The sequence below is a fragment of the Hemiscyllium ocellatum genome, chromosome 12, assembly GCF_020745735.1.
Source record: "Hemiscyllium ocellatum isolate sHemOce1 chromosome 12, sHemOce1.pat.X.cur, whole genome shotgun sequence".
NCBI lineage: Eukaryota > Metazoa > Chordata > Chondrichthyes > Orectolobiformes > Hemiscylliidae > Hemiscyllium > Hemiscyllium ocellatum.
The window spans coordinates 29,562,801-29,590,258 of record NC_083412.1 but is presented as its reverse complement, the minus strand read 5'-3'; the positions used below and the strand labels follow the sequence as shown (position 1 = coordinate 29,590,258).

The 27,458-nt window shown below is 42.3% G+C and overlaps 1 protein-coding gene across 1 annotated transcript in view; it reads left to right on the top strand.

The window, feature by feature from the left end:
- The window catches only part of glra2 (glycine receptor, alpha 2), a 195,874-nt gene that overhangs the window by 149,174 nt on the left and 19,242 nt on the right, over positions 1 to 27,458 (top strand). Inside the window, exon 8 of the mRNA XM_060832961.1 lies at positions 196 to 345. Within this exon, the coding sequence (XP_060688944.1) occupies positions 196 to 345 (150 nt within the window). The remainder of the gene's footprint in view (positions 1 to 195; positions 346 to 27,458) is intronic.

Sequence of the window (27,458 nt, the reverse complement as noted above, 5' to 3'; positions counted from 1 at the left end):
TCAATTGATGATTGCTCTTTGCGTTTGATTTCAAAGAGCTTAAGAAATAGTTTCATTTGTTCCCAGTATTCCTTCCCAAGTGGGCAGAGTGATGGTATAATCTAAAGCTAGAATGGTTGGATTGATCTGCAAGAAGATTTGTCAGTTTCATTGCGAACATTATCTCTTCCTAAAGCTTTTTATTGTTTTATCTAGGTTTCATATGTCAAGGCTATCGATATTTGGATGGCAGTTTGTCTTCTCTTTGTCTTCTCCGCCCTGCTGGAATACGCTGCCGTAAATTTTGTGTCACGTCAGCACAAAGAATTTTTGCGTCTGAGAAGAAGACAAAGAAGACAAAATAAGGTAAACGAGGAGCCTTGTAAAATGGACAATACCTTCCCTCAGCATTTCACCTTCAAACTAAATTATCATCGCTAGATCGCAGTTTACATTATCTTCGTCTGTGTTATCACCAGTCTCTGCTTTTCAGATATAGGTAATTCATTGTCATGATGCATTTTAGAGCATTTTTGAGAGATATGGATAAGATGCTAAAGTGCAGCTTTGATGATTTAGCATCCTGGTGTTTGGAAGTCGACAGTAGATTGTGAATAAAGCCTGTTGGCCTCAATACTGGAATTCCTGCACAATGATCTCTCTGTATGAAGTTTTGTGTTGAAAGCACTAAAGTAGGGTTAAAAATTCCTCATAATTAAGTGCAAGGGCACAATATTTTGTTATGTAATACCCTTCCTTTGGGTGTTAGCATGATCTTAGAAGTCAAATATAGCCCCTGCAGCATGCACATTGTTTCGGCGGATGTTATTCTAGATGCCATTTTATTTTATTCATTCACAGGATGTGAGAATCACTGACTAGGCCAACATTGATTGCCTATCACTATTTGCCCAGAGGGCAGTTGAGAGTCAATCACATTGTTGCAGGTTTGGAATCACATGTAGGCCATGAAATAATTCCACAGAGGGTGGTGTCCCATCACCAAGTCATCCATACTTTACACATGGAGAGTCCTTGACACTGATCCAGCGCCGTCAGAGCTAGCTCTCAGGGGGAACAGGATGTCTTGACCCTCCTGCTTTTAAAGAGTCAGCCAGGGCACTCTGATTGGACCAGAGTGACAGCCCCAGTCAGGGAACTCATATTCTATGAGGTTTATCTAGCTTACCTTGTTACAATCACTACAGGCCAGACTAGGCAAGGGTGATAGATTTCCTTCCCTGAAAGACATTGATGAACCAGATGGTTTTTTTTTTACAATTTACAATAGTTTCATAGTTATCAGAAGATTCTTAATCCTAGATTTTTTTATTGAATTCAAATTCCACCATCTGCCTTGGCGGGATACAAACTCAGGTCCCCAGAACATTAGCTGAGTTTCTGGATTAATAATCTAACAAGAATACAACTAGGCCATTGCCTCCCCATTCTTTTCATGGGTATTCTGCTCGAAAATAAATCCAAAAACCTTTGTATTGATCGGGGTTCCAGCACATGATTAAATAACACATGCCATAGTTATGCAAGTTGTGCATATTGTGATGTTAATCACTATGTAACATCGACTTGAAACCCACATTGCGATTTTGGAGCCCAATATTCTAAGTAAGAGGCAAAGTGTGGCACTAGAAAAGTACAGCCAGTCAGGCAGTATCCAAGGGGCAGGAGAACTGATATTTTGGGCACAAGCCCTTCATCAGGAAAATTCTAAGTAATTCCGTCTCTTAACTGAACACCATAAATCAATGCATTCAGCAGCAAGGAAACCCACCCAAGCTTCTTAAAGGGATCAAGAACTACTTTCAAGTTTATTGTTGATTCATTCCTGCTGGCTTTTGTTACAATTGTACAAGTATTTGTACTTTCTGGGAAACTGTGTGACAAATGAAGAAGGAATTGCGCCTGAGTTTATGCTTCTGCACTAACTAGTTACTCCCAGAAATGGGTGCAACATTAAATAATCTCCCTGTGAGGATAGTGAGACTTAGGCCATAAGCTGTGACCATGTGAACAGGCCAAACTATTGGAAGAAGGGGAAGGGGGCTTTCAGTAGGAAGCCATATCTGCCCCAATGGCTCTGCCATCGTCGATGACTGTGTATTAATACCTCAGATATTTCTTTTCCGAAATCAATGTCAGAATTATGCCTTTTAATTGCTCCTCATTTTTCTCCTCTCACTTCTCAGGATTAATTTCCTTTTGTCAATGTTCAACCAGCCTGTTTGCCTCCCCATGAAGTTGGTACATGACCACTGTGAGGAGGGTAGTAAATCATCTTTGCTTGTTTGTTGAGAAGACCGTCCTACAACTCAGATTATTAGGCAGTGCATGGCTTAACAGTATATTTTTATCATTCGTCTTCCAAATATGGTCCCTGTTGATGATGGATATCCCATAACCAGATGGATAGCACTGAGGTGTAACTTGACAAAGGGGGTCTTTTTCAGGTTGGTGACCTATGACCAATAGGCCTCCACAGTGATCAGTGTTGGGACCACAACGGTTTTCGATATATATTAATGACTCAATGAAAGGAAGCGGACATGCTGTAACCATTACATTTGCAACCAACACAAAAATAGATGGAGAGGCAGGTTGTGAGAGGATACAATTTACAAAGATATACTGATGGCCAAAAAGTTAGCAAGTGGGAAAATTTGGAAGGGAGAACAAAAGAACAGCATATTATTTAAATGGAGAAAAGCTGCAACATGGAATGAGCTGCCAGAGGATGTGGTGGGGGATGGTACAATTGCAACATTTAAGAGGCATTTGGATGGGTATATGAATAGGAAGGGTTTGGAGGGATATGGGCCGGTGCTGGCAGGTGGGACTAGATTGGGTTGGGATATCTGGTCGGCATGGACAGGTTGGACCGAAGGGTCTGTTTCCATGCTGTACATCTCTATGACTCTATGACTTGTGGTGGGGGGTGGGTGGTACCTGTACGTAAAACAGAGATAGTTAGCACACAGATGCAGCAAATAATCATGAAGGTTAATTGAATGTTGGTCCCTTATCTAAAGGAGATTGGAGTACAAGAGTAGGGAAGTCATTCTGCAACTATACAAAATGCTGGTGAGACCACAACTGGGAGTGTTTGGAGCAGTTTTTATTCCCTTATTTAAGGAAAAATGTTACTTCATCGGAGGCAGTTCCGAGAAGGTTCACTAGGATGATCCCTGGAATGGAAGGCTTGTCTTATGAGCAAAGACGAAACTGGATTGGGACTCTCTCACTGGTGATTCATTGAATCATGTAGGATCCTTAAGGAGCTTGACAGCGTAAATACTGAGAAAATGCTTCCCTTCATGGAAGAGTCTAGAAATGAAAAGTACAGTGTCAGAATAATGAGGCACCAATTTAACACTGAGATGAGGAGGAATTTCTTCTCTCAGGTGAGTCTTTGCAAGTCCCTGCCACAGACAGCTGTAAGGGCAGAGCCCTTGTGTGTGGTTAAGGCTGAAATAGATTGATCAGAGTTGTGGGTGTGGTGCTGGAAACGCACAGCAGGTCAGGCAGCATCCGAGAAGCAGAAGAATTGACATTTCGGGGATAAGCCCTTCATCAGGAATGAATGCTATAGACCGAAACATCGATTCTCTTACTTCTCAGATGCTCCCTGACCTGCTGTGCTTTTCCAGCACCACACCCGCGACTCTAATCTCCAGCATATGCACGCCTCACTTTCTCCCTGAAATAGATAGATACTTGATTAGTAGGGAAATCAATGATCACGAGAAACAGGAAGAAAAGTGGACGTGAGGAATGTTGGATCAACCACGATTCAATTGAGTGGCGAAGCAGGTTCGAGATGTCAAACAGCCTACTTCTGTTCCTATTTCGTATGGTCTTATTCTTTGTAGTCTTATTGTCTTGGTTAATAGTCCTACACAACTGGATGGGTGATCTAACAGACTCAGCAAGACTTGTTGATCTGGGGCAATGTGGTGAGAATGCCACAAAATGTTACCATGTTGCAGGTCAGAGCTGCACCTGGATATGGGATTTTGATCACCATTAGACATTATATTTGAAAGGCAGGTGAGAATGATTTTTGCCAAGACATTTGCAGGGCACATTTCCCAACAAAGGGAAGAGGATTGTGCATACATGAGCAGAACCACCTCAACATGGTAGACACCATCACATGGAGAAAATCCCTTATGGCACACATAGCCCTAAAAGCTCTGCCCGTTTACAGTTCCCATTGTCAGAAATGGTTTCCGCAGGTGCACTAAACAGACTGAACATGGTACTCAGTGTGTCTGCCACAGGCTTACTTGAAGTATTCTTTGCAGGTATGACAGTTGGAAAATTGGAGCATCATAGGTGATAAAGTTAGCTCCATTGATAGTATCAGATCAATAGTAATTATGGATGAAGGGGCCAAGAATCTTATGCAGGTATAAAGGTTGTTGACATTGAGTAATAAATCTGATATGCCTACACTCGTATTAATGTCTTGATGTCAACATTAATGTCTGACCAATAGATTTTATCATGTGCTAGTCATCTCATCTGCTCTACACCCATATGTTCTCAATGCATTTGCAATAATATGGCTTGGTAGAGAGCTTCAGTCACCACAGGACTTAGCTATATTAAGGCCCTGAGTAGTGTTATCGAACAGAGAGACCGAGGGGTTCAGTTAAATTGAAAGTTGTGTCACTGGTACACAGGGTGGTTAAGAAGGCATTTAGCATGCTTGCCTTCATTGCTCAGACCATTGGGTATAGGAGTTGGAACGTCATGTTGAGGTTTTACAGGACATTGGTGAGGCCACTTTCAGAGTACTGTGTACAGTTCATGTCACCCTGCTTTAGGAAGGATTTTATTTAAATTGGAGAGAAGATTTAACAGGAAGATGCCAGGACTGGAGGGTTTGAGTCATAAGGAGAGGATGGCTAGGCTGAGACTTTTTTCATGGAGCTTTGGGGATTGAGGGGTGACCTTACAAATATTTATAAACTCATGAATGACATAGGTAAGGTGAAGAGTCAAGGTCATTCCATTAGGGTAGGGGAGTTCAAAACTAGGGGCATGTTTTTAAAATGAGAGGGGAGAGCTTTATAAAGGGGCATCTTTTTCACACAGAGTGTGGCTCGGGTTTGGAATAAACCGTCAGAGGAACTGGTAGATGCAGCTACAGTTACGACATTTAAAAGGCATTTTGACAGGTATATGTTTAGGCAAGGTTTATGGGGATATGGGCTGAACACAGGCAAGTCTGGAGGCTGATACAATCACAACGTTTAAAGGCATCTGGTTGGGTATGTGAATAGGAAAGGTTTAGAGGGAGATGGGCCAAGTGCTGGGAAATGGGACTAGATTAATTTAAGACGAGTTGTTTCCATGCTGTAACATCTCTATGGCTCTTTGACTAGGTGGGACTAGTCTAATTTGGGAAACTTATCATAGAATGCCTACAGTGTGGAAACAGGCCATTCAGCCCAACAAGTCCACACTGACCCTCCGAAAAGTATCTCACCCTGACCCATTCCCCTACCACTTTACATTTCCCCTGACCAGTGAACTTAACATACACATCCCTGAACACTATTGGCAATTTAGCACGGCCAATTCACCTAAACTGCACATCTTTGGATTGTGAAGGAACCGGAGCACCTGGAGGAAACCCATACAGACACGGGGAGAATGTGCAAACTCCATACAGATAGTCGCCTGAAGGTGGAATCAAACCCAGGTCCCTGGCGCTGTGAGGCAGCAGTGCTAACCACTGCGCCATCATGCTGTCCTTGGTTGGTATAGATGAGTTGGACTAGTTGGTCTGTTTTTGCGCTGTGACTTTATAAATACTTCTTTTTTCCTTTGCTGGTAACACCCCTCAAGACACTATGGTGCAATGCATAAGGCCAAAGCCATCTGAGAGTGTCCATTGCCTCAATTTTCACACCAGGCCACCCCTCAGCAATGGTTTTCCATAGTACTTCAGGTTGTTGGCTGTTTCTGATTGAAGTTAATCACATTTAGGCTAACCAAATTGCAACAGATCAATTTTGAGCCCATATTCCACTTGATGGCCATGTTGTTGACTTGTATGTGTCCAGTATAACATTTGCATCCTTTGTTTAAAAAATTTGAACTGGAACACGAGTCTTACCAATTCAGTGGTTGGGAAGTGTGAGACCACTTTTTGCTGACTTTCATCTTATCGCTTATTATTTAACATTACACACTCTTCCTGTCGATCCACACATTACTTGAAACTTGTTTGTGGACTTGTTCTGCTAGCTCTATGCTGGTGGTAAATGTTTTTGCAATTTAGATGCACTTTCCTTGGTTCAGCAGAAAGCTGACTCCCAACAGCCATTAAAAATGGAAAGAACCCTTAAACAGGCCAATCAGCTGGCTGTCTGCATAAATCTGGCCAACTCAGGGATACCCATGGTTTGCGAAGTCAACTTATGTTCTTCTGTGTTCTGTACTGTAGAAGCTTCTGGATTGCAATTTTTTTTATTGTTTGCTACTTGCCCCCTTGGTTTCTAAGAAAGCTGGATTCTGCATTAAAATAAATGCAAAGAATTGAAGATGCTGGGACTCTGAATCAAAAGCAGTGATGCTGGATAAAATCAGCAGATCTGGCAGCACCTGAAGAGAGAAAACAGAGTTCAAGTTTCAATTCCAGCAACTCTTCATTAGAATGGTTCTGCTGAAGGGTCATTGGACTTGAAACACTAACTCTGTTTTCTTCCTACAGATGCAGCCAGACTCGTTGAGTTCCTCCTGGATTCGGCATTGTTTTAAATCTCTTTTTTAAATAAATTACAGCTGCGCATTCTTGAGTAATGTAACGTAAACAAGATGTGTGGATTCTGTATATTCAATGTTCTCAGTTCTGCTAAATTGTACAGAGTAATCGTCAGATACAGCATATACCTTGAGCTCTTCAGTGCAGAGAGCTTGTTGTCACAGGTTAATGCCAGTGAAGCAGGCTCACTTGAATGTTGAGCTTTTGAAGGGACATAATTCCAAAGGTGATACTACAACATTCTCCTACAACCATCATTGAACCAGTGTTGATCTGCTGGCTTATATCAGGTCATAAGATTTCATATTTTGGGTGACTGCAATTCTGCTGCTGCTAACCACGCACAGCACCTGGTGGGTACCCAGTTTTGAGTTGCTAAATCTGTTCACAATCTATGGTAAAAACAATGACTGCAGATGCTGGAAACCAGATTCTAGATTAGAGTGGTGCTAGAAAAGCACAGCAGTTCAGGCAACATCTGAGGAGCATGAAAATCGATGTTTTGGGCAAAAGCCCTTCATCAGGAATAGAGGCAGAGTGCCTGCAGGGTGGAGAGATAAATGAGAGGAGGGTGGGGTGGAGAGAATGTAGCACAATAGGTGAATGGGGGTGGGGATGGAGGTGATAGGTCAGGGAGGAGGGTGGGGGAAGGTAGCAAAGAGTACAATGGGTGAATGGGGGTGGGATGAAGGTGATAGGTCAAAGAGGAGGGTGAAGTGGATAGGTGGAAAGGAAGATAGGTAGGTAGGACAAGTCATGGGGACAGTGCTGAGCTGGAAGTTTGGAGGTGGGGTGAGGTGGGGGAAGGGGAAATGAGGAAACTGGTGAAACTACATTGATGCCCTGGGGTTGAAGTGTTCTGAGGCGGAAGATGAGGCGTTCTTCCTCCAGGCGTCGAGTGGTGAGGGAACGGCGGTTAAGGAGGCCCAGGACCTCCATGTCCTCGGCTGAGCGGGAGGCAGAGTTGAAATGTTGGTCCACGGGGCGGTGGGGTTGATTGGTGCGGGTGTCCTGGAGATGTTCCCTAAAGTGCTCTACTAGGAAGCATCCAGTCTCCCCAATGTAGAGGAGACCGCATCGGGAGCAACGGGTACAATAAATGATATTGGTGGATGTGTAAGTAAAACTTTGATGGATGTGGAAGGCTCCTTTGGGGCCTTGGATGGAGGTGAGGGAGGAGGTGTGGGCACAGGTTTTGCAATTCCTGCGGTGGCAAGGGAAGGTGCCAGGACGGCAGGGTGGATTGTAGGGGGGGGTGTGGACCTGACCAGGTTGTCACGGAAGAAATGGTCCTTGCAAAAGGCGGAAAGGGATGGGGAGACACACCAGATGGCCTCCTTCTTTAGAGACCACAATTTCCCTTCCCACATGGTTAAAGATGCCCTCCAATGCATCTCATCCATATCCCGCATCTCTGCTCTCAGACCCCACCCCTCCAACCGTAACAAGGACAAAACCCCCCTGGTGCTCACCTTGCACCCTACCAACCTTCACATAAACCAAATCATCCAACGACATTTCCGCCACCTCCAAACGGACCCCACCACCAGGGATATATTTCCCTCCCCTTTCTGCCTTCCAGGTTCAAGTCCCATCTGCTGCAGTGGTGTGCAATACCATCATTGAACTGGTTGATCAGAAAAGCCCATTGTTTCAGGAAAGCATTCTCATTACTCAGCTTGTCCTGTACTTATTCTTACCTGCTTTTTTGAAAAAATATAATACATTGTAACTTACCAGTCATCTGACACCACAACTATATTTAAGCAGAATTGGTGGAATTAAGGTCAATAATTCCACAATTTCCAAACTTATTTCCTTAGTATTCATATTCCATCTAGTCCTGGTAATGTAACAACTATGAATACAGCCAGGCATTCTGATACCACCTCATACTATTTGTTTTAGCTCAACCTGTATCTGAATTCTCTTCTCATTCATAATTGTTTTGGCAGCATCTACTTTCTCAGCAAGTACAGAGAAAAAAAACATTTGTGTTGGACCTCAACCATGCTTTCTGCTTCCATGTGTAGACTCCCTTTGTGGTCCTTGATCAATCCCACCTCTTCTCCTCCATCTTGCCAACCAAGTAAAATGTAACAAGTGGTGTGCCACAGGGTTTGGAGCTTGGATCTCAACTCTTTACAATTTATACAATGAGTTGGTGAAGGGACCGAAAGTATGGTTGTCAAATTTGCTCATGACAAGAAATTAGGAAGCTAGGTTGTGAAGAGAGGATAAGAAGTTTATAGATTAAGTGAGAGAGTACAGATGTAAGAATGGAGTATATTATGAGGGAATCTAAAATGGTCAGGAAGAATAAAAATATTATCTAAATGGTAAGAGATTTCAGAGCTTTAAGGCAATCGAATGCTCTTATTTATTAGAAGGGGAATTGAATACAAAAGTAGGAAGAATCATGCTTCAGTTATACTGAACGCTAGTGAGAATGCATCTGGAGTACTGTGCGCAGTATTTGTCACATGATTTAAGAAAAGATGTAAGTTTATTGGACACATTTCAGAGAGAGTTTGTGAGATTTTTACCTGGAATGGACAGGTTGTCTTATGAAAGAAGATTGGATAGATTAGGCTTGTATTGGCTAGAGTTTAGAAGAACAAAAGTTGACTTCATTGAAACAAGTATGATCCTGAGGGGGAGTGCCAGGATGAATGTGGAGAGGTTGTTTCCTCTTATGGAAGAACCTAGAACTACAGGATCAGTCCTTCAAAGCCAGGCATTGCCCATTTAAAATGGTGATAAGGTTTTTTTTTCTCTCAAGAGGGTCATGAGTCTTTGAAATGTTACCTTCCTGAAAAGGTGATGGAAACACAATTCTTTCATAGATTTAAAACAGAGGCAGATACTTGTCAAGCAGAGAGGTGAAAGGTCAGCAGGGAAGGTGGGAATGCAGATTTGAGGGTCAAGAGATCAGCCATAAGCTTATTGAATGCGCACCAGGCCGAAGGATGAATGTCCTACTCCTGCTCCTATTTTACTTATTTATAAATTTGTGTGCTACACGTTTTCTGCCTCAGTTTATTTTCTAGCACTTTTGTCATCCAAAGAGTTCTGGTTTTGATTCCCTTACATTTCCTCCTAATGAGAATCTACCTCATCTGAATGTGTACCATCTCCTCTTTAAAGTCAGCTCATTGTCCTGTTACAGTTTTACCTGATCACCTTTGATTCCAATTAATGCACAAAAAATCCATTTTCACCCCAAATTATTCCTCTTCCAATTAAGTAGTTTTGCTCTATATTGCTTTTTGTCTTTTTCCTTAACCTGAACGTTATAATGGTCTAATCACAATTCTGTAGATATTCCCTTACTGACAATTAAGTCATCTCATTCCCCAAATCAGCACTGCTTCCTTGTTAGGCTGGATGCATATTAACTAAAAACTTTTCCCGAAAAAAATCAGAAACTCTTCTCCCTCTTTGCCCTTTATACAATTACAACCTGAGTATCGTCAGAATTCCTCAAGCCTCCTTATTACTATGCTCTGTAATTTTGAACTTTGCTGAACAATGTCTCTATCCAACACAAACACAGTAACACTCTCCTGAATCATTTTGTTTTTCAACAATAATTAGGGCATGTGTGGGGCATGGGGGAAGTGGGATGGGTCAAATGTGGCAGGGTAATGTTACAGGTTCAGTAATCCAGAGGAGCAGAGTGATGCAGTGATGATACAGGTTCAAATCCTATATGATAGGTAGAGGAATTTCAATTCAGTTAATGAACATGAAATTGCAAGACAGTCTTAGTAATAGTGACCATGAAACTATCATCAATTGTTGTACAAGCCGATATGGTTCATTTATGTCTTTTAGAAAAGGAAATCTGTCATCCTCTTCTGGCTGACATGTAACTCCAGATGCTGAGAAATGTGGATGACTCTTAGCTCTCCTCTGAAGTTGCCTAGCAATCTACTCAGTTGATGAACAATTAGGGATATAACATGCTAGCCTTTCCATTGACTCCCACTTCCTATGAAAAAAATGAAATACTGCCACCCTTCTCTTTTCAGTTTTCCCCAAGGCCCATCTATCCAATAATATGAAGCACTCAACCTTGCCCTTTTATGAGCCAGCTTTCTGTTATTGCCACAATATAATTTTCCAATGCACGTATCTCACCCTGCAACTCACCAACCTTCTTCATGTCACATTGTGACTTTTAATATATATATTTGTTATTAAGGTTGTACAGCATGGAAACAGACCCTTTGGCCCAACTCGTCCATGCTGACCAAGTTTCTCAAACTAAACTGGTCTCACTTGCCTGCACTTGGCCCCTATCCCTCCAAACCTTTCCTATTCATGTACCTGTCCAAATGTCTTTTGAATTTTTGAAACTATACCTGCACCTACCACTTCCTTCTTTAATTTAATGTAGACATTCTGTTCCCTCTTAAGCTTACTTCATCTTTAATATTTTGTACTCTAAGGCAATTTGCTTAACCCAGTCCTTTGTTCAGATTGTTTCTCTTTTCTAGATTATGTTGAGATATGCTTCTGTCTCTCAAGTTAATTTAAATACATCCCCTGTTGGACCAGCATACTGCCCCATAGGGATATCGGTCCCAATCTTGTTGACATACAACCTGTACAGTTTGTAGAGGTCCCACCTCCTTTAGAATTAGTCCCAATATGCTGGAAATCTAAAAATCTTCTTCCTGCACAATCAAAGTTAATACTTCAAGTCCAATATGACTCGAAGGAGCAGGAAAGTCGATGTTTCTTCTCCAGTCCTAATGAAGGGTTCTGACCTGAAACGTTGACTTCCCTGCTCCTCCAATGCTGCCTGACCTGCTGTGCTTTTCCAGCTTCACATTTTATTGGTTCTGACTTCCAGCATCTGCAGACCTCACTAAGTTAAGCTAGTCCTTTTTGCCAGCATTTCATCTACATCCCTCTAAACCCTTCCTATTCATATATCCATCCAGATGCCTTTTAAATGCTGTAATATTACCAGCCTCCACCAATTCCTCTAGCAGCTCATTCTATACACACACCACCTTATGCATGGTCCCTTTTAAATCTTTCCCTTCTCACCTTAAACCCATACCTGTTAGTTTTGAACTCCCCTACCCTGGGGAAAAAAACCTTGCCTATTTACCCTATCCATGCCCCTCATGATTTTATAAACCTCTATAAGGTCAACTCCTAGCCTCTGACACTCCAGGGGAAACAGCTCCAACCCATTCAGCCTCTCTCTTTAGCTCAAACCCTCCAATCCTGGAAATATCATTATGAATCTTTTCTGAACCCTTTCAAGTTTAACAGCATCTTTCCTGTAGCATGGAGACCAGAATTGCATGCAATATTTTATAAGTGGCCTAACCAATGTCCTGTACAAGTGTAACAGGACCTCCCAACTCCTATACTCAGTGCACTGACCGATAAAGGCAAGTGTACCAAATGCCGCCTTCACTATTCAGTCTATAGAACATAGAACATAGAAAGATACAGCGCAGTACAGGCCCTTCGGCCCTCGATGTTGCGCCGACCGAATCCTACCTAACCTACACTAGCCCAATAACTTCCAAATGCCTATCCAATGCCCGCTTAAATGACCATAAAGAAGGAGAGTTCACCACTGCTACTGGCAGGGCATTCCATGAACTCACAACCCGCTGTGTAAAGAATCTACCCCTAACATCTGTCCTATACCTACCACCCCTTAATTTAAAGCTGTGTCCCCTAGTAACACCTGACTCCATTAGCGGTAAAAGGTTCTCAGTGTCGACCCTATCTAAACCCCTAATCATCTTATACACCTCTATCAAATCTCCCCTAAACCTTCTCTTCTCCAATGAGAACAGCCCCAAGTGCCTCAGCCTTTCCTCATAAGATTTTCCTACCATTCCAGGCAACATCCTGGTAAACCTCCTCTGCACTCGTTCCAATGCCTCCACATCCTTCCTATAGTATGGCGACCAAAACTGCACACAATACTCCAGATGAGACCGCACCAGAGTCTTATACAGTTGCAACATGACCTCAGGACTCCGGAACTCAATTCCTCTACCAATAAAGCCCAGTACACCATATGCCTTCCTCACAGCACTATTTACCTGGGTGGCAACTTTCAGAGATCTGTGTACATGGACACCAAGATCCCTCTGCTCATCCACACTACCAAGTAGCCTACCATTAGCCCAGTAATCCATCTTCTTGTTACTCCTACCAAAGTGAATGACTTCACACTTAGCTACATTGAATTCCATTTGCCACATTTCTGCCCAGCTCTGCAACTTATCTATATCCCGCTGTAACCTACCACTTCCTTCCTCACTATCCACAACTCCACCGACTTTTGTGTCATCTGCAAACTTGCTTACCCAGCTTTCAAGCCCTTCCTCTAGATCATTTATAAAGATAACAAAAAGCAATGGTCCCAAAACAGATCCTTGTGGTACACCGCTAGTAACTGCACTCCAAGATGAACATAGTCCATCAACTACTACCCTCTGTCTCCTTCCAGCCAGTCAATTCCTAATCCAAACCTCTAACGTATCCTCAATGCCATACCTCCGTAGTTTTAGCATTAGCCTACCATGGGGAACCTTATCGAACGCCTTACTAAAATCCATATACACAACATCTACTGCTTTACCCTCGTCCACTTCCTTAGTCACCATCTCAAAGAACTCAATAAGGTTTGTGAGGCACGACCTGCCCTTCACAAAACCATGCTGGCTATCCTTGATCACGTTATTCCTATCCAGATGTTCATAAATCTTATCCCTTACCATTCTCTCTAAGACTTTGCCCACCACTGAAGTCAGACTCACTGGCCTATAGTTACTAGGGCTATCCCTACTCCCTTTCTTGAACAAGGGGACCACATTCGCTATCCTCCAGTCCTCTGGTACTATTCCCGTTGACAATGACGACATAAAAATCCAGGCCAATGGCTCTGCTATCTCCTCTCTAGCTTCCCATAGGATCCTAGGGTAAATGCCATCAGGCCCAGGAGACTTATCTATTTTCATCCTCTCCAATATTCCCAGAACCTCTTCCCTGCATATTTCCAGGCCATCCATTCTAATCATTTGTAACTCCGTATTCACATCAGCAACAGTGTCCTGTTCCTGAGTGAATACTGATGAAAAGTATTGATTTAGTGTCTCTCCAATCTCCTCCGCCTCCACACACAACTTCCCACTACTATCCTTGACTGGACCGATACCTACCCTAGTCATCCTTTTATTCCTGACATACCTATAGAAAGCCTTTGGGTTTTCCCTAATCCTACCAGCTAAAGACTTTTCATGTCCCCTTCTCGCTTCTCTTAGCTCTCTCTTTAGATCCCTCCTGGCTACCTTATAACTCTCTGTCGCCCCAACTGAACCTTCACACCTCATCTTTACATATGCCGCCTTCTTCCCTTTCACAAGGGATTCCAATTCCTTACTAAACCACGGCTGCCTCACAAGGCCCTTTACACCATGCCTGACTGGTACATACTTATCGAGGACACGTAGTAGCTGCTCCTTGAACAATCCCCACATCTCATTAGTGTTCTTCTCTTGAAGCCTGTTTTTCCAATCCACACATCCTAAGTCATGCCTCACTGCATCATAATTTCCCTGCCCCCAGCTATAACTCTTGCCCTGCGGCGCACACTTATCCCTCTCCATCACTAAAGTAAAAGTCACCGAGTTGTGGTCACTGTCCCCGAAGTGCTCACCTACCTCCAAGTCTAACACCTGGCCTGGTTCATTACCTAGAACCAAATCCAGTATAGCCTCACCTCTTGTTGGCCTGTCTACATATTGTGTCAGGAAACCCTCCTGCACACATTGGACAAACACCGACCCATCTAATGAACTCGAGCTATAGCTCTCCCAGTCAATATCTGAGAAGTTAAAGTCCCCCATAACAACCACCCTGCTACCTTCACTCTTTTCCTGAATCATCCTCGCAATATTATCCTCTACTTCTCTAGGACTATTAGGAGGCCTGTAGAAAACACCTAACAGGGTGACCTCACCTTTCCTATTTCTAACCTCAGCCCAAACTACCTCAGATGGCAAGTCCTCTTCCATCGTCCATTCCACTGCTGTAATACTATCTTTGACAAGTAATGCCACACCTCCCCCTTTTTTACCCCCATGTCTGATCCTACTAAAACATTTAAACCCTGGAACCTGCAACAGCTATCTTGTCCCTGTTCTACCCACGTCTCTGTAATGGCCACAACATCGAAGTCCCAGGTACCAACCCACGCTGCAAGTTCACCTACCTTATTTCTTATACTTCTGGCATTGAAGTATACACACTTCAATCCACCCTTCTGTTTACAGGCACCCTCCTTCGAGATCGCTGCATTATTCATAACCTCCCTACACTCAAGGTCCTTTACCCTAAAGCTACAGTCCAGGTTCCCATGCCCCGGCGGAGTTAGTTTAAACCCTCCCAAAGAGCACTAGCAAACCTCCCCCCAAGGATACTGGTGCCCCTCAGGTTCAGGTGTAGACCATCCTTTTTATAGAGGTCCCACCTTCCCCAGAAAGAACCCCAGTTGTCCAGAAACCGGAATACCTCCCTCCTGCACCATCCCTGTAGCCACGCATTTAACTGCTCTCTCTCCCTATTCCTCGACTCTCTATCACGTGGCACGGGTAACAAACCAGAGACTACAACTCTGTTTGTTCTAACTCTGAGCTTCCAACCTAGCTCCCTGAAAGCCTGTCTGACATCCTCACCTCTCTTCCTACCTATATCGTTGGTGCCAACGTGGACCACGATCTGGGGCTGCTCCCCCTCCCCCTTAAGGACCCGGAAAACACGATCAGCGACATCACGTACCCTTGCACCTGGGAGGCAACATACCAAACGTGAGTCACTGTCGCCCCCACAAAACCGTCTGTCTGTACCCCTCACTATCGAGTCCCCAAGAACTATCGCTCTACCTTTCTCCACCCTTCCCTTCTGAGCAACGGGGCCAGATTCTACTTTCAAGGAGCAATATACTTTTTCTTATAGCTTATTGTTAGCTATGTTTTGAAGTATATTTCCAGTTGACTTGCATAAACACAATTGGCTAAATCCCTACCCCACATCTACGTCCTATTAGGTTCTGAGTTTAGAGTAAGGTCAGTAAGTCAGCGATCTCAGTAGGATTGGAGATGGTATACCATCGCTGCAGCATGAATATGTCCTATCTCAAACTCACTTCCAGAAAGGGCCATATTGACATATTCTAAAGGCCTAACATCTGTCCAATAAATGCAACCAGTGCCATTTGAAAAATCACCCAAAGGTGTCCAACTTCCTTAAGGCAGCCTGAGGAGCACCAGATATTACATTGTGAAACTTGTCAGTTTTGCACACAAGACTGATGCAATGAAACCTGAAATCTCCATGTATATGTTGACCCCTTTTTTTGTGTCTGATGGTCATTTTCCCCATGGTCCTTATCTTCCTTTTTCCCAAATGTCAAATGCTGGATGAAAGCTCAAATGCCTATAAATATCTTTGACCACATTAACAACATAACACTACAATACAGCTCACAGTTCCTGTTCCATAACTGCACTTATAAAGTTCCAGAGTCCAAAACGTGCAGTAACCACCTTCATCCCAATATCTCTGAGTGCTTCATTCCAGTATTCCAAAATAAGTGCTGTGTTTTTCTGTTGGCCAGCATGTGAAATATCCAATCAACTTTAAGTATTTGAAAGCAACTTAAACAATTTAAAATCATGTAATTGACCACAGAAACTAAGGTATAACATTTCTCTTGTTTTTAAACATTTTGATTGGTCATTATTAATTCCTTTTAAATCTGTCCATCAAAAATTTTGCAGGTGATGTATGGAGGATGGCTGGAATGCTGTAAAACATAGTTTTAGTTTATACTCTATGAAAAATCACTCAATTGGTAGGATTTGTAAGGAGCTTTAACTCTGCTATCTGGTGTCCATAGAGACATTTTCTTAGTTAGAAATGACCTAGCAATTTATAATGTGTCTTAATGGATGAAAGTGAAGTTAATTCTATTCCCAGCGCACATAAGTTACAGAAGCAGAACCTACTTACCGATAAATTGGATATCACGTTAGGACTTCATTTTATAGTCTTGTTCTGAAAGTCTATTAAAACAGAGACATGAAAGTCTCTCTTCCAATTAATTTGAAATGGTTTTAAAATATAGAGATACAGGTACTCAGATTCCCTGAGTTCCTGCCTTTCAGAAGACATTTAGATCATCTTAACTTGATGTGGATGTTTGGACAGTGAAGTAAGATAGAGAATATCTATCCCATAAACTGAAGCAACACAGTGAAATGTCTCTCCTCAGCACATAGAGAAGAACTAATTCAAAACATTAAACAAAACCTTACAGTTTTGTAGTAAACAATATAGACAAGCATCTTAATATATTGCTGTAGTTTGTCTAATTATATTACAAGTTATTTCTCTATCAGTGCACCTAGACTGAGAGAGAAAGGAAGAAATAAAGAACGTCAAAGAAGCTGGAAGATGATAGTGAAGAAACAAGTTTGGGCAAACTTCCAGATATTTAAGTTTTTTTTCGTATTTCTACCATCATTTCACTGAAGTTGGCATCAAGCTGATCTTTTGTAATCTTGTTCTAAAAGATCATTACAATGGAAGGAGAAAGTCCCTGTGCAATTTGTACCAGGGGTTCCAAATGAACTTCCAAGTGCAGCCCCATAACTTCAAATCTCAAAACTAAAGCCTCAAAGCCTCTGTGTAATATTTCAATCCACTGTTCTGGTTGCATGTCCTAAAGATTTACTTTTGTTTTTGTTTTCACTCATTCCCAGGATGTGGGTGTCACTGCAGGCCAGCATTTATTACCTGTCCCTAATTGCTGAGAGGGCAGTTAAGAATCAATCATATTGCTCTGGGTATGGTGATGGGGCAAGGATGGCAGTTTTCTTCCCTAAAAGTTGTTCGTGAGCCAGATGGGTTTTGTAACAATTGACAAAGGTTTCATAATCATTACAGATTTTTGTTGCACCATCTGGTGGACTGAATCCCCAGAACATTACTTAGGTCTCTGGATCAATGGTCTATTGATAACACCATAGGGCCATCACCTCTCCTAATACTTTAACATTAGAATCATTTCTCTGCTTTGCCATACACAATATCTGACTAACAAGGGATTTGAAGCTTACTGAGGAGAGGTGGGAATGTAGAGAACAGGCGACATTCAGATCAGTCATGATTTTATTGAATAGAGGAATAGGCCTGCTTCTAGACTGAGGGATCTCTGTCTTTACAATATATCAAGGACCTCATCCTCACTAATTTCAATTTAATGATATTAGCTGTACTACAGTAATTAGATACCACAATCTATTTTTTAATGCTGATGAACATGTCTGGAAAATTATCATTAAGTAATTCAAATATTTTCCCTTCATCTTCAATTAATCCATTATATTTATCATCTTCAAGATTAACTTTATCCCGGAGCACTCTTTCAAATTGAAAAAGTCCTATTTTGTAGTTAGTAATCGTTCCTATCATTTCTTTTGTGCCTTTTTTCTAGTTTCTTCAATATCTGTTTAAACCCATATTAATACAGTTTCAGGTTATTGCAAAAGTTCTATTGTCTCTCTTTGCTCTCTGCTGAAAATGTGTTGCTGGTTAAAGCACAGCAGGTCAGGCAGCATCCCAGGAACAGGAAATTCGACGTTTCGGGCCAGAGCCCTTCATCAGCATTCCTGATGAAGGGCTCTGGCCCGAAATGTCGAATTTCCTGTTCCTGGGATGCTGCCTGACCTGCTGTGCTTTAACCAGCAACACATTTTCAGCTCTGATCTCCAGCATCTGCAGACCTCACTTTTTACTCTCTTTTCTCTGTGGGCTTTTAATAGATTTGATTTGATTTATTGTAGTCATGTGAACCTAAGTACAATGAAAAGCTTTGTTTATGAGCAGTAGATCACAGTAACCAAGGACATACAGATCATAGGATGCATAGACAGAGTAAGGCAGACAGGTTACACTACACAGGAGGTGCACGAAGGAAGATCAACATTAACAAGATCAACATTATTTGAAGTTAGAGAGTTTATTCATCAGTCTAATAAAAGCAGGGAAGAAGCTGTTCCTGAACCTGCTGGTGCATGTGTTCATGCTTCTGTATCTTCTACCTGATGGAAGAGATTGTAGGAGACTGAAGTGCGATGAGTCTTTGATGATGTTGGCAACCTTCCTGCAGCAACAAGAAGTGTGATTGGAGTCCATTGATGGACGGTTGGCTTCTGTGATAGTCTGTGCTGTGCACACCACCTTCTGTAGTTACTTACGGTCCTGAGCAGAGCTGTTGTTGTCCTACCAAGCTGATACACACCCAGACAGTATGTTTTCTATGGTGCATCTGTAGAAATTGGTGTGGATCCTTATGGACATGCCAAATTTCCTGAGCTGCTTCAGGAAGAAGAGGCAGTGTTGTTGTGCCTTCTTGACTGTCACATCTACATGGGAAGTTCAGGACAGGTTGTCAGTTATTGTCACTCCGAGGAACTTGACACTCTCCACGCTCTCAACCTCATTCCATCGATGTAGATGGGGGCATGTTCTCCTTGTTTTCTGAAGTCAATGATCAGTTCTTTACTTTTGCTGACATTGAGAGAGATGTTGTTCTCATTGCACCATGACACCAAGCCTTCCATCTCCTTTCTGTATTTTGACTCGTCATTGTTTGATATTTGTCCTACCATGGTGTCATCAGCAAACGTGTAGATGTAGACTTGTAGACTTATATAGCTTGTGTTTTACCATGTCTTCCTTTTATTTCTCACTGACTTATTTAACATAATTTTGAATATTCTCCAATAATTCAATTATCATAATTCATCAATATCATGAGTACAGGGCAATTTGTCCATCCGTGTTTTACTGATGTCATTTTTATATACTTGTTGGAGTTGACTGGTCTCAGATTATGGTCACTCTATTGTAATGATTCTGTTATGTCTAAATTGAAGATGCTACCTTGATGGTTTGCAAAACCTTTTGCCATATGAATTCCCTCCATTGGGATCCCTCTCATAAATGTACTGTCACATTTTAAGCATTTCCCCAGTTAATACTGAGTTGGATGGAATGTATGATTGTTACATATTAATACGAGTGAAATCCCATCTATCCTCACCAGATAAAATACTGTCATCTTTGTTTACCTGCACAGCATGGGGACACATAGAAAATTCCTTTTAATTATGATTTCTTTTGAATTCAGGGTCCTTGCTAATTATTCGCCCATTTGTATTCAAAGCATTAAACAATTTCTGATAGGAGCGCATATTCACAAAACCAGTCTTATTTAAAAACAATCTAAACTCCAGTGTTATTAGATAAGCCCCTTATACATATTTTGAAAGTATAAACATTAACCAGTATCCTATGCTGAATAAATCCACTAAGTGTTGCTGTTCTTCACTCGGTGGACACAGAGTTATTGAGTAACGTCCGTACTTTTCTCTGTCAAAGGAAAACTATACTCCAACTTAGCCCTTGGTTTTCAAGTCTCTCCTATTTCGTGTATCTAATCCTCTACTCCATTCTTAGTTTATGTCCATCACTTCAGGAAGGGCCCCATGCCATCTGCCTGTCTGCAGTTCTCCACAATCCATTTAAACAACTCATCAAGGCTCCTTTGACAGCACTTTTGAAAACAATGACTTCTGCCAACTTCTCTCAGCCCCCATCCTCATCACATTCTACAGAGAGTTCATTGAGAGTACCCTGAGCTGCTGAATCACTGCCTGGTTCGAATCGTAAGACTCTACAGTGGATAGTGAGGACAGCTGAGAAGAACATTGGGATCTCTCTTCCCTTCATTACAGACATTTACTCCACATGCTGCATCCAAAAGGCTAAGAGCATTGTGAAAGACCCCACACACCCCTCACTCAAACTCTTCTCCCTCCTGCCATCTGGCAGAAGATACCGGAGAATTCAGTCTCTCACGGCCAGACTCCACAACAGTTTCATCCCCCAAGCCATCAGGCTCCTTAACACAGTATGATCAGACTCTTTCCCATCTGAAATCCTTTGCACAACTTTGAATTGCTTTAAGAAAAATGTCTATTATTTATCATTCTTCTATTACACTGTAACTTGTGTGTTTTGCACTTCTTATGCACTTTGTGCCGTGTACGAGTGTGTAGTTTGTGCTGTCCATGTAGTACCCATGGTCCTAGAGGAATGCTGTCTCATTTTTACTGTATCAGTTGTATCTGGTAGAAATGACAAATAAAAAAGCTACTCTAATCTAAAAGGACGAGGGCAGAAGATGTACAGGAACACCAATACTTGCAAGTTCCCCTCTAAGTCATGCATCATCCTGATTTGCAAATAAATGGGCATTCCTTCAGCGTCACTTTCTCCCTAACATTACTCTGGGTGCACTCTGGATCCAGCACTGCAATGGATCAAAATGCAGCTCACCACCACCTTCTCATGAGTAATTAAAGGTGGCCAGCCAGCAATGTCCATATTCTGCAAAAAATACATTTAAGGTACAATCTAAGAATTGGCTGTACATTTATTCTTCACCTTCACCTTCAAAAGCATTATCACTTAAATATGTCTACCTGCCCAATCCTTTCCCAGCCTTTTACTGTCCAAATATAATCTGTTTACGAGTTGCAAAAAAAACCACAAATCTTAAACTGAGTCACTAAACAGTTAACAGGGATCCATAAAGGTTGAGGACCAAGCAGAATATAAATAATTGTTATTTTCATTTATATTGGCTCTTTAACATTATTTAGCATTCAAAGACTTTTTTTACAGCAGTGTTATCAAAGAACATTTTATACTAAGTCACATAGGGTAATGCTAGATTAGGTCAGATGAAGAAAAGCTTGTTCAAAAATGTTGGGTCGGGTGTATTAAGAAAGGAAGGCCAGGAAGAACACACTCGGTTTCTTCCTCAACCAGAGGCTTGAACACTCCCCATCCACCATCATTCCCCTCTGCTCAGCTGAACTTGTTCTCTCACTGAACAATTTCTCCTTTAATTCATCTCAATTCTGCTAAATAAAAGAACTGACAATGGGCACCCACATAGGTTTCCATTTATGCCTGCCTCTTAATGAGATATAAGGAACAATCCATGTACCAGTCGTATATTGGGCCCCTTCTACAACACTTTTTTCCATACATCAACAACTGTTTCGGTGCTGCTTCATGCGCCTGCCAGGACCTTGAAATATTTGTTCATTTTGCCTCCAATCTCCACCTCTCTATAACTTCACATCGCCCATTTCCGACACTTCCTTTCCTTGATCTCTCTGTCTCCATTTTGGGGAATAAACTGTCCACTGCCATCCACTACAAACTGACTGTCTCCTGTAGCTACCTTCACTACAGCTTGTCACTCCCCACGCCCTGCAAGGATTCCATCCCATTCTAGGAGAAAGTGAGGACTGCAGATGCTGGAGATCAGAGCTGAAAATGTGTTGTTGGAAAAGCGCAGCAGGTCAGGCAGCATCCAAGGAGCAGGAGAATCGACGTTTCGGGCATGAGCCCTTCTTCAGGAATCCTGAAGAAGGGCTCATGCCCGAAACGTCGATTCTCCTGCTCCTTGGATGCTGCCTGACCTGCTGCGCTTTTCCAGCAACACATTTTCAGCTTCCATCCCATTCTCCAGTTCCTTCGCCTATGTAGAATCTGTTTGGATGATGCCACCTTCTAAAACAGCGCTGCTGACATGGTTTCCTTCTTCCGTAACCGTGGTTTCCAACCCACTGTGGTTGGCAGGACCCTCAACCGCATCTGACCCATTACCATGCTTCTGCCCTTACCCCTTCCCATCGCTCACAACAGCGCAATCGGGTCGCCTTGTCTCACTTTTCATCCCACGAGTATCCACATTCAATGGATCATTCTCAGCCATTTCAGACAGCTTTAGCAGAATGGCACCACCAAACACATCTTCTGCTCATTCCCCATGCCTGCATTCCCACCGCGATATCCTAGGCATTCCTCGACTACTAACACCATCCCCCTTCCCATGGCACCTTCCTCTGTAACCACAGAAGGTGTAACACCTGCCCCTTCACCTCCTCCCTGTTCACCATCCAAGGGCCTAAACAGTCTTTCCCAAAGAAGCAGTATTTCACCTGTACCTCCTCCAATCTTGTGTATTGTATTCGCTGCACCCAATGTGATCGACTGTATATTGGAGAAACCAAAGACAGACTGGGTGACCACTTTGCAGAACACCTCTGATCTGTGCACATGCATGACCCCAACCTTTCCATAGCTGGTCATTTTAACACAGCGTCCTGCTCGCATGCCCACATGTCTGTCCTCAGCATGCTGCAGTGCTCCAGTGAATCACAGCGCAAACTGGAGGAACAGCATCTCATCTTCAGAGTAGCACTTTATAGCCTTCTGGACTTAATATTGAGTTCAATAACTTCAAGTTGCGAACCCATTCCTGCCCTTTCTTTTAGCTTTGCTTGTTACATTCTCTGTCACCCTGAATTTTCTCCCCTCCCCCTGACCCCAGTGGAACTGTCTGTTCTTTTCAACCTGGCAGTTAGACACATCATTGTTCTGTCATTCTCTCGCTCCAATCACTTAATATGAACTATTAACATCCTTTCTCCTCCAGCACTCCAACCCCACTCCACTCCTCATTGCATAAATACTGCCTCCTCCTCACTTCACTTCAACTCTGATGGAGAGTCATCTAGACTTGAAATGTTGGCTTGCTCTCTCTCCATGGATAGTGTCTGACCCACTTTTACCACAAGCATGTTTTGTTTTCAGAACATGCTGTTTGTATGACATTCCTTTGTCAAACTTTGTAAAGAGTTACATAAAATACGTGGCTTGCACCTCCAGTAAAATAACTGACGAAGGGATGTCCTACAAATGCTGAGTGTTGTGCCATTAATGTAATAATAATGTCATAATTAATGAAAATTGGCAGCTTTGGAGGTGATCGTGCCTCGAAATGTTAGCTTGCTCTCTCTCCAAAAGTTGATTTCTCCACCTTATGCCCAAACCATTGACTTCTCCACCTCCTGATGCTGCCTGGCTTGCTGTGTTTTCCTAGACTCCTGCTTGTCTAACTCTCTCCCTGGAAGTTGTCCAACCTATTGTGATCTCCAGCATTTGTTGTTTTCGATATAGATTCGAGCATCTGTAGTAATTTACTTCTACACTATTTTATAAGGTGTCCGGCTCTAACATGGTTAATGCTGAGGAAAGCAGGAAGCATAACCCAAGGTGCACTTAGCCAAGAGTAGGGTCTGGAGACAGGAGCACTTCTCATTAAGCTTTGTCTCTGCCACGCTAGACCAAATAAGTCTTGTAGATCCCTGCTATAAGAGTGAATGCTGGAAGGGAATATATTTTAGGAAATAGTCCAGTTGGTTTATATAGCTATAATGATTCATCATACAACAATGGCCATGAGAGAAATATGGTGGAGGCAGAGAACAAATAGTGAAAGAGAAGCAACTTCATTCGATTTACAGCATATAGGTTGGGATTCTGAGGTGCACACAGGAGCTATCATCGGTTTAATCTTAATAGTTGCAGATCCCTTGCTGCACAAATCTCACCCACATACAACATGTGCTAAGTTGCATAACCATTGGCCTTTAAACAAATGTTGAAAATTAGTTCAAAAGATGGATTTTTATATGAAGGAGGTGGGGGGGGGGTGCGGTTTGGGGGTGGGGGTGGAGGCAGTAGAAGCACCGTTTTTACTCCTCCCCTGAAAAGTAAACACAACCTCTGTCACCTCCCCCACATTTCATGTTGGCTGTATTGCTACATGAGGTCAGACAACTTACTAATGTTCATTGTCTGGGCTGACATCTAAGTATTTGGAGCAAATTACAGCAGATGCTGGAATCTGTACTGACTACAACAAATGCTGGAGATCACAGCGGGTCAGGCAGCATCCATGGAGAGAGAGCAAGCTAACATTTCAAGTCAAGATGACTCCTTATCAGGTATAATTCAGTAAGCTGTGAGATCAAACACCAGTGAAGAATCAATGTCCTCAGGAGAGGAAAGGAAATTGGCAGAAAAAGCACGATCCAAGATTAGTGCCTGATTACATGTGTAAAGATGTTAAATATGAAATGCAGCAGATCAAAACCAGCACATAACACATGAGCCTTGTTGTCCTGACCAAACCCACCCAACCATCAAGATGGGGCAAGCTTCAGGCAAATTGCCCATTCATGAACTTTTTGAAGTCCTGAAGTGGTCAATTAATGGTCAGTGTCTAGATTAGAGTGGTGCTGGAAAAGCACAGCAGGTCAGGCAGAATCCTGCTGTGCTTTCCCAGCACCACTCTAATCTAGACTCCGATATCCAGCATCTGCAGTCGTCACTTTTGCCTAGTTAATGGCCAGTGGCAAATGCTTCCTGGTAGCTTCATGTGCAGTGAGGTTGCCTCCTGGTGGAGCACCATGAATTAGGTTCCTCCACCAGGCCCCAGGCTCCCCGGTCCCTGGTAAGATCTTGAATGTATTCCAGAGTCTCGGTCTTTGAGAATTGCAGTAATCCCTCTGGTGGCCCTCGCTCATGATTATGCTGCTTTGAGTAAATACCGATACTAACATGCTTTATACTGCTACGTTGTATTCACGGACAGTGCTACTTCCTTAAATGAAGCCTGTATCTTTTCCCCTTCATGATTTCCTTCCACCATACCCAATTCGTGTCAGTGCTGTACTCCATCTGACATTTCCGCTCGTGCAGTCTGCTTCCTCTCTACCTTTACCTCATCTAAGAGAAACTTTCCCTTGCTCTCGGTTAGCCTTGTATATTCTTTATTTACATTCTGATATGCATTATGCATTGACTCTCTAATGTAGTGTTTGATCTCTTCTTTGAGTGTTGATAATATCTGACTGTTCGTGTCAGGAGTCATGCGTGGTGCTGAACATTGTGCAATCATCAACCAACATCTCCACTTCTGACCTTATGATGGAAGGAAGATCCTTGAGGAAACTGCTGAAGATGGCTCAGTAACAACGCAACTCTGAGTAACTCCTGCAGAGATGTGCCGGGATTGTGATTATTAACCTACAATAACCCCTCACAGTCATTTTCCTTTGTGCCACCCCTGGTCAAATGCTATCATGATGTTAAGGGAATAGACACACTCACCCCACATCTAGAGTTCATCTTTTTTATTCATGTTTGCTGTGTGTATGAGGAAGTGTCCTCTATAGCAGTACTGAACAGGGAGATTTCCTTCAGTTGCTGTGCGCATCAGGAAATTTTACTGTTGTAGCAATGTGTGTTGACAGATTTCCTCTAGCTTTCATGTGCTTCAGGAAGATTTCATTCAGTTTCTACGTGAGTCAGGAAGATTTCCTTCGGTTGCTATGTGTGTGAGAAAGATTTCCTCTGGTTGCTATGCAAGTAAGGAAGATTTATTCTGGTTGCTATCGTGTCAGGAAGGTTTTGTCTGGTTGCTATGTGGAGCGGGAAGATTTCCACTGGTTTCTATGTATGTCAGGCAGATTCCTCCGGTTACTATGCATCAGGATGATTTCCTCTTGTTGCTATGTAAATCAGGAAAATCTCTCCAGGTCGCTATGTGCACCAAATTCATTTTCTTAATTGCTATGTGTAACAGCTCTGTGTTTCTTATTAGCTCATTTATGATTTCACTGAACGTACCAGAAAGGGAAAATATGTGGTGCTTGATTACAAAATCACAAATTTTTAAAAGAAATTTCTTAAAATTTTTTAAAAGAAATGTCTTCATATGAGTCTTTAAGGGCATTATTGTTGCAGTTCTAGATGCTTCAACGTTCTCTACATGAAATTTCTCAATTCCTTTGATGTTTTAATTAGCAAGCTTCCATTTCTGGTTTCTCTACTCTAATGAGCAACGAGCTTCGGGTTTGTTCCCTGGCTGCAAGAATGATTAAGGTAATCTGGTTTAAACTCAAGGGACTCATGCATCTTTTCTCAAAATTCACTTTTTGATGAGTTTGCCAAGCAAGGAAAGGGAAATGCTATTCTCTTCACTGATCTAGTTAAAATAGTTGTTCACCTAATAGGTTAGATTACATTATCTACAGTGTGAAAACAGGCCCTTCAGCCCAACCCTTTGAAGAATAATCCACCCAGACCCATTTCCCCTCTGACTAATGCACCTAACACTATGGACAATTTAGCACGGCCAAGTCACCTGACTTGCACATCTTTGTGACTGTGGGAGGAAACTTGAGCACCCGGAGGAAACCCACACAGACATGTGGAGAACGTGCAAACTCCACACAGACAGTCACCCGAGGCTGGAATCGACCCTGATGCTGTGAAGCAGCAGTGCTAACCACTGAGCCACCATGCCACCCATGAATAAAGTAGAGAAATGTTGATATTACCAACGCACTTGGAAGCTATTAATAAATTTATCACGGAATTTTAAAGGAAAAGTTATTTTCCCAAGAGGACTATAGGTATTATTGAGAAGATTTTATCACTTTCGAATAGTAATTCCTCAACATAATCTGTAGCCAATTTAGTCCAATTTCAAGTCTATCTTGATGTATGCAATTTTCTTTAAAAATTACAATTAGCATCTTTCAGGAATGTTAATGTTGTCAACAGTTACTGAGTCCATTGTATGTGAAAGAAAGTTATTGATATTCACTTCTAGTTCTTTGTTCAGTTCAAACCAAGAGGTTTG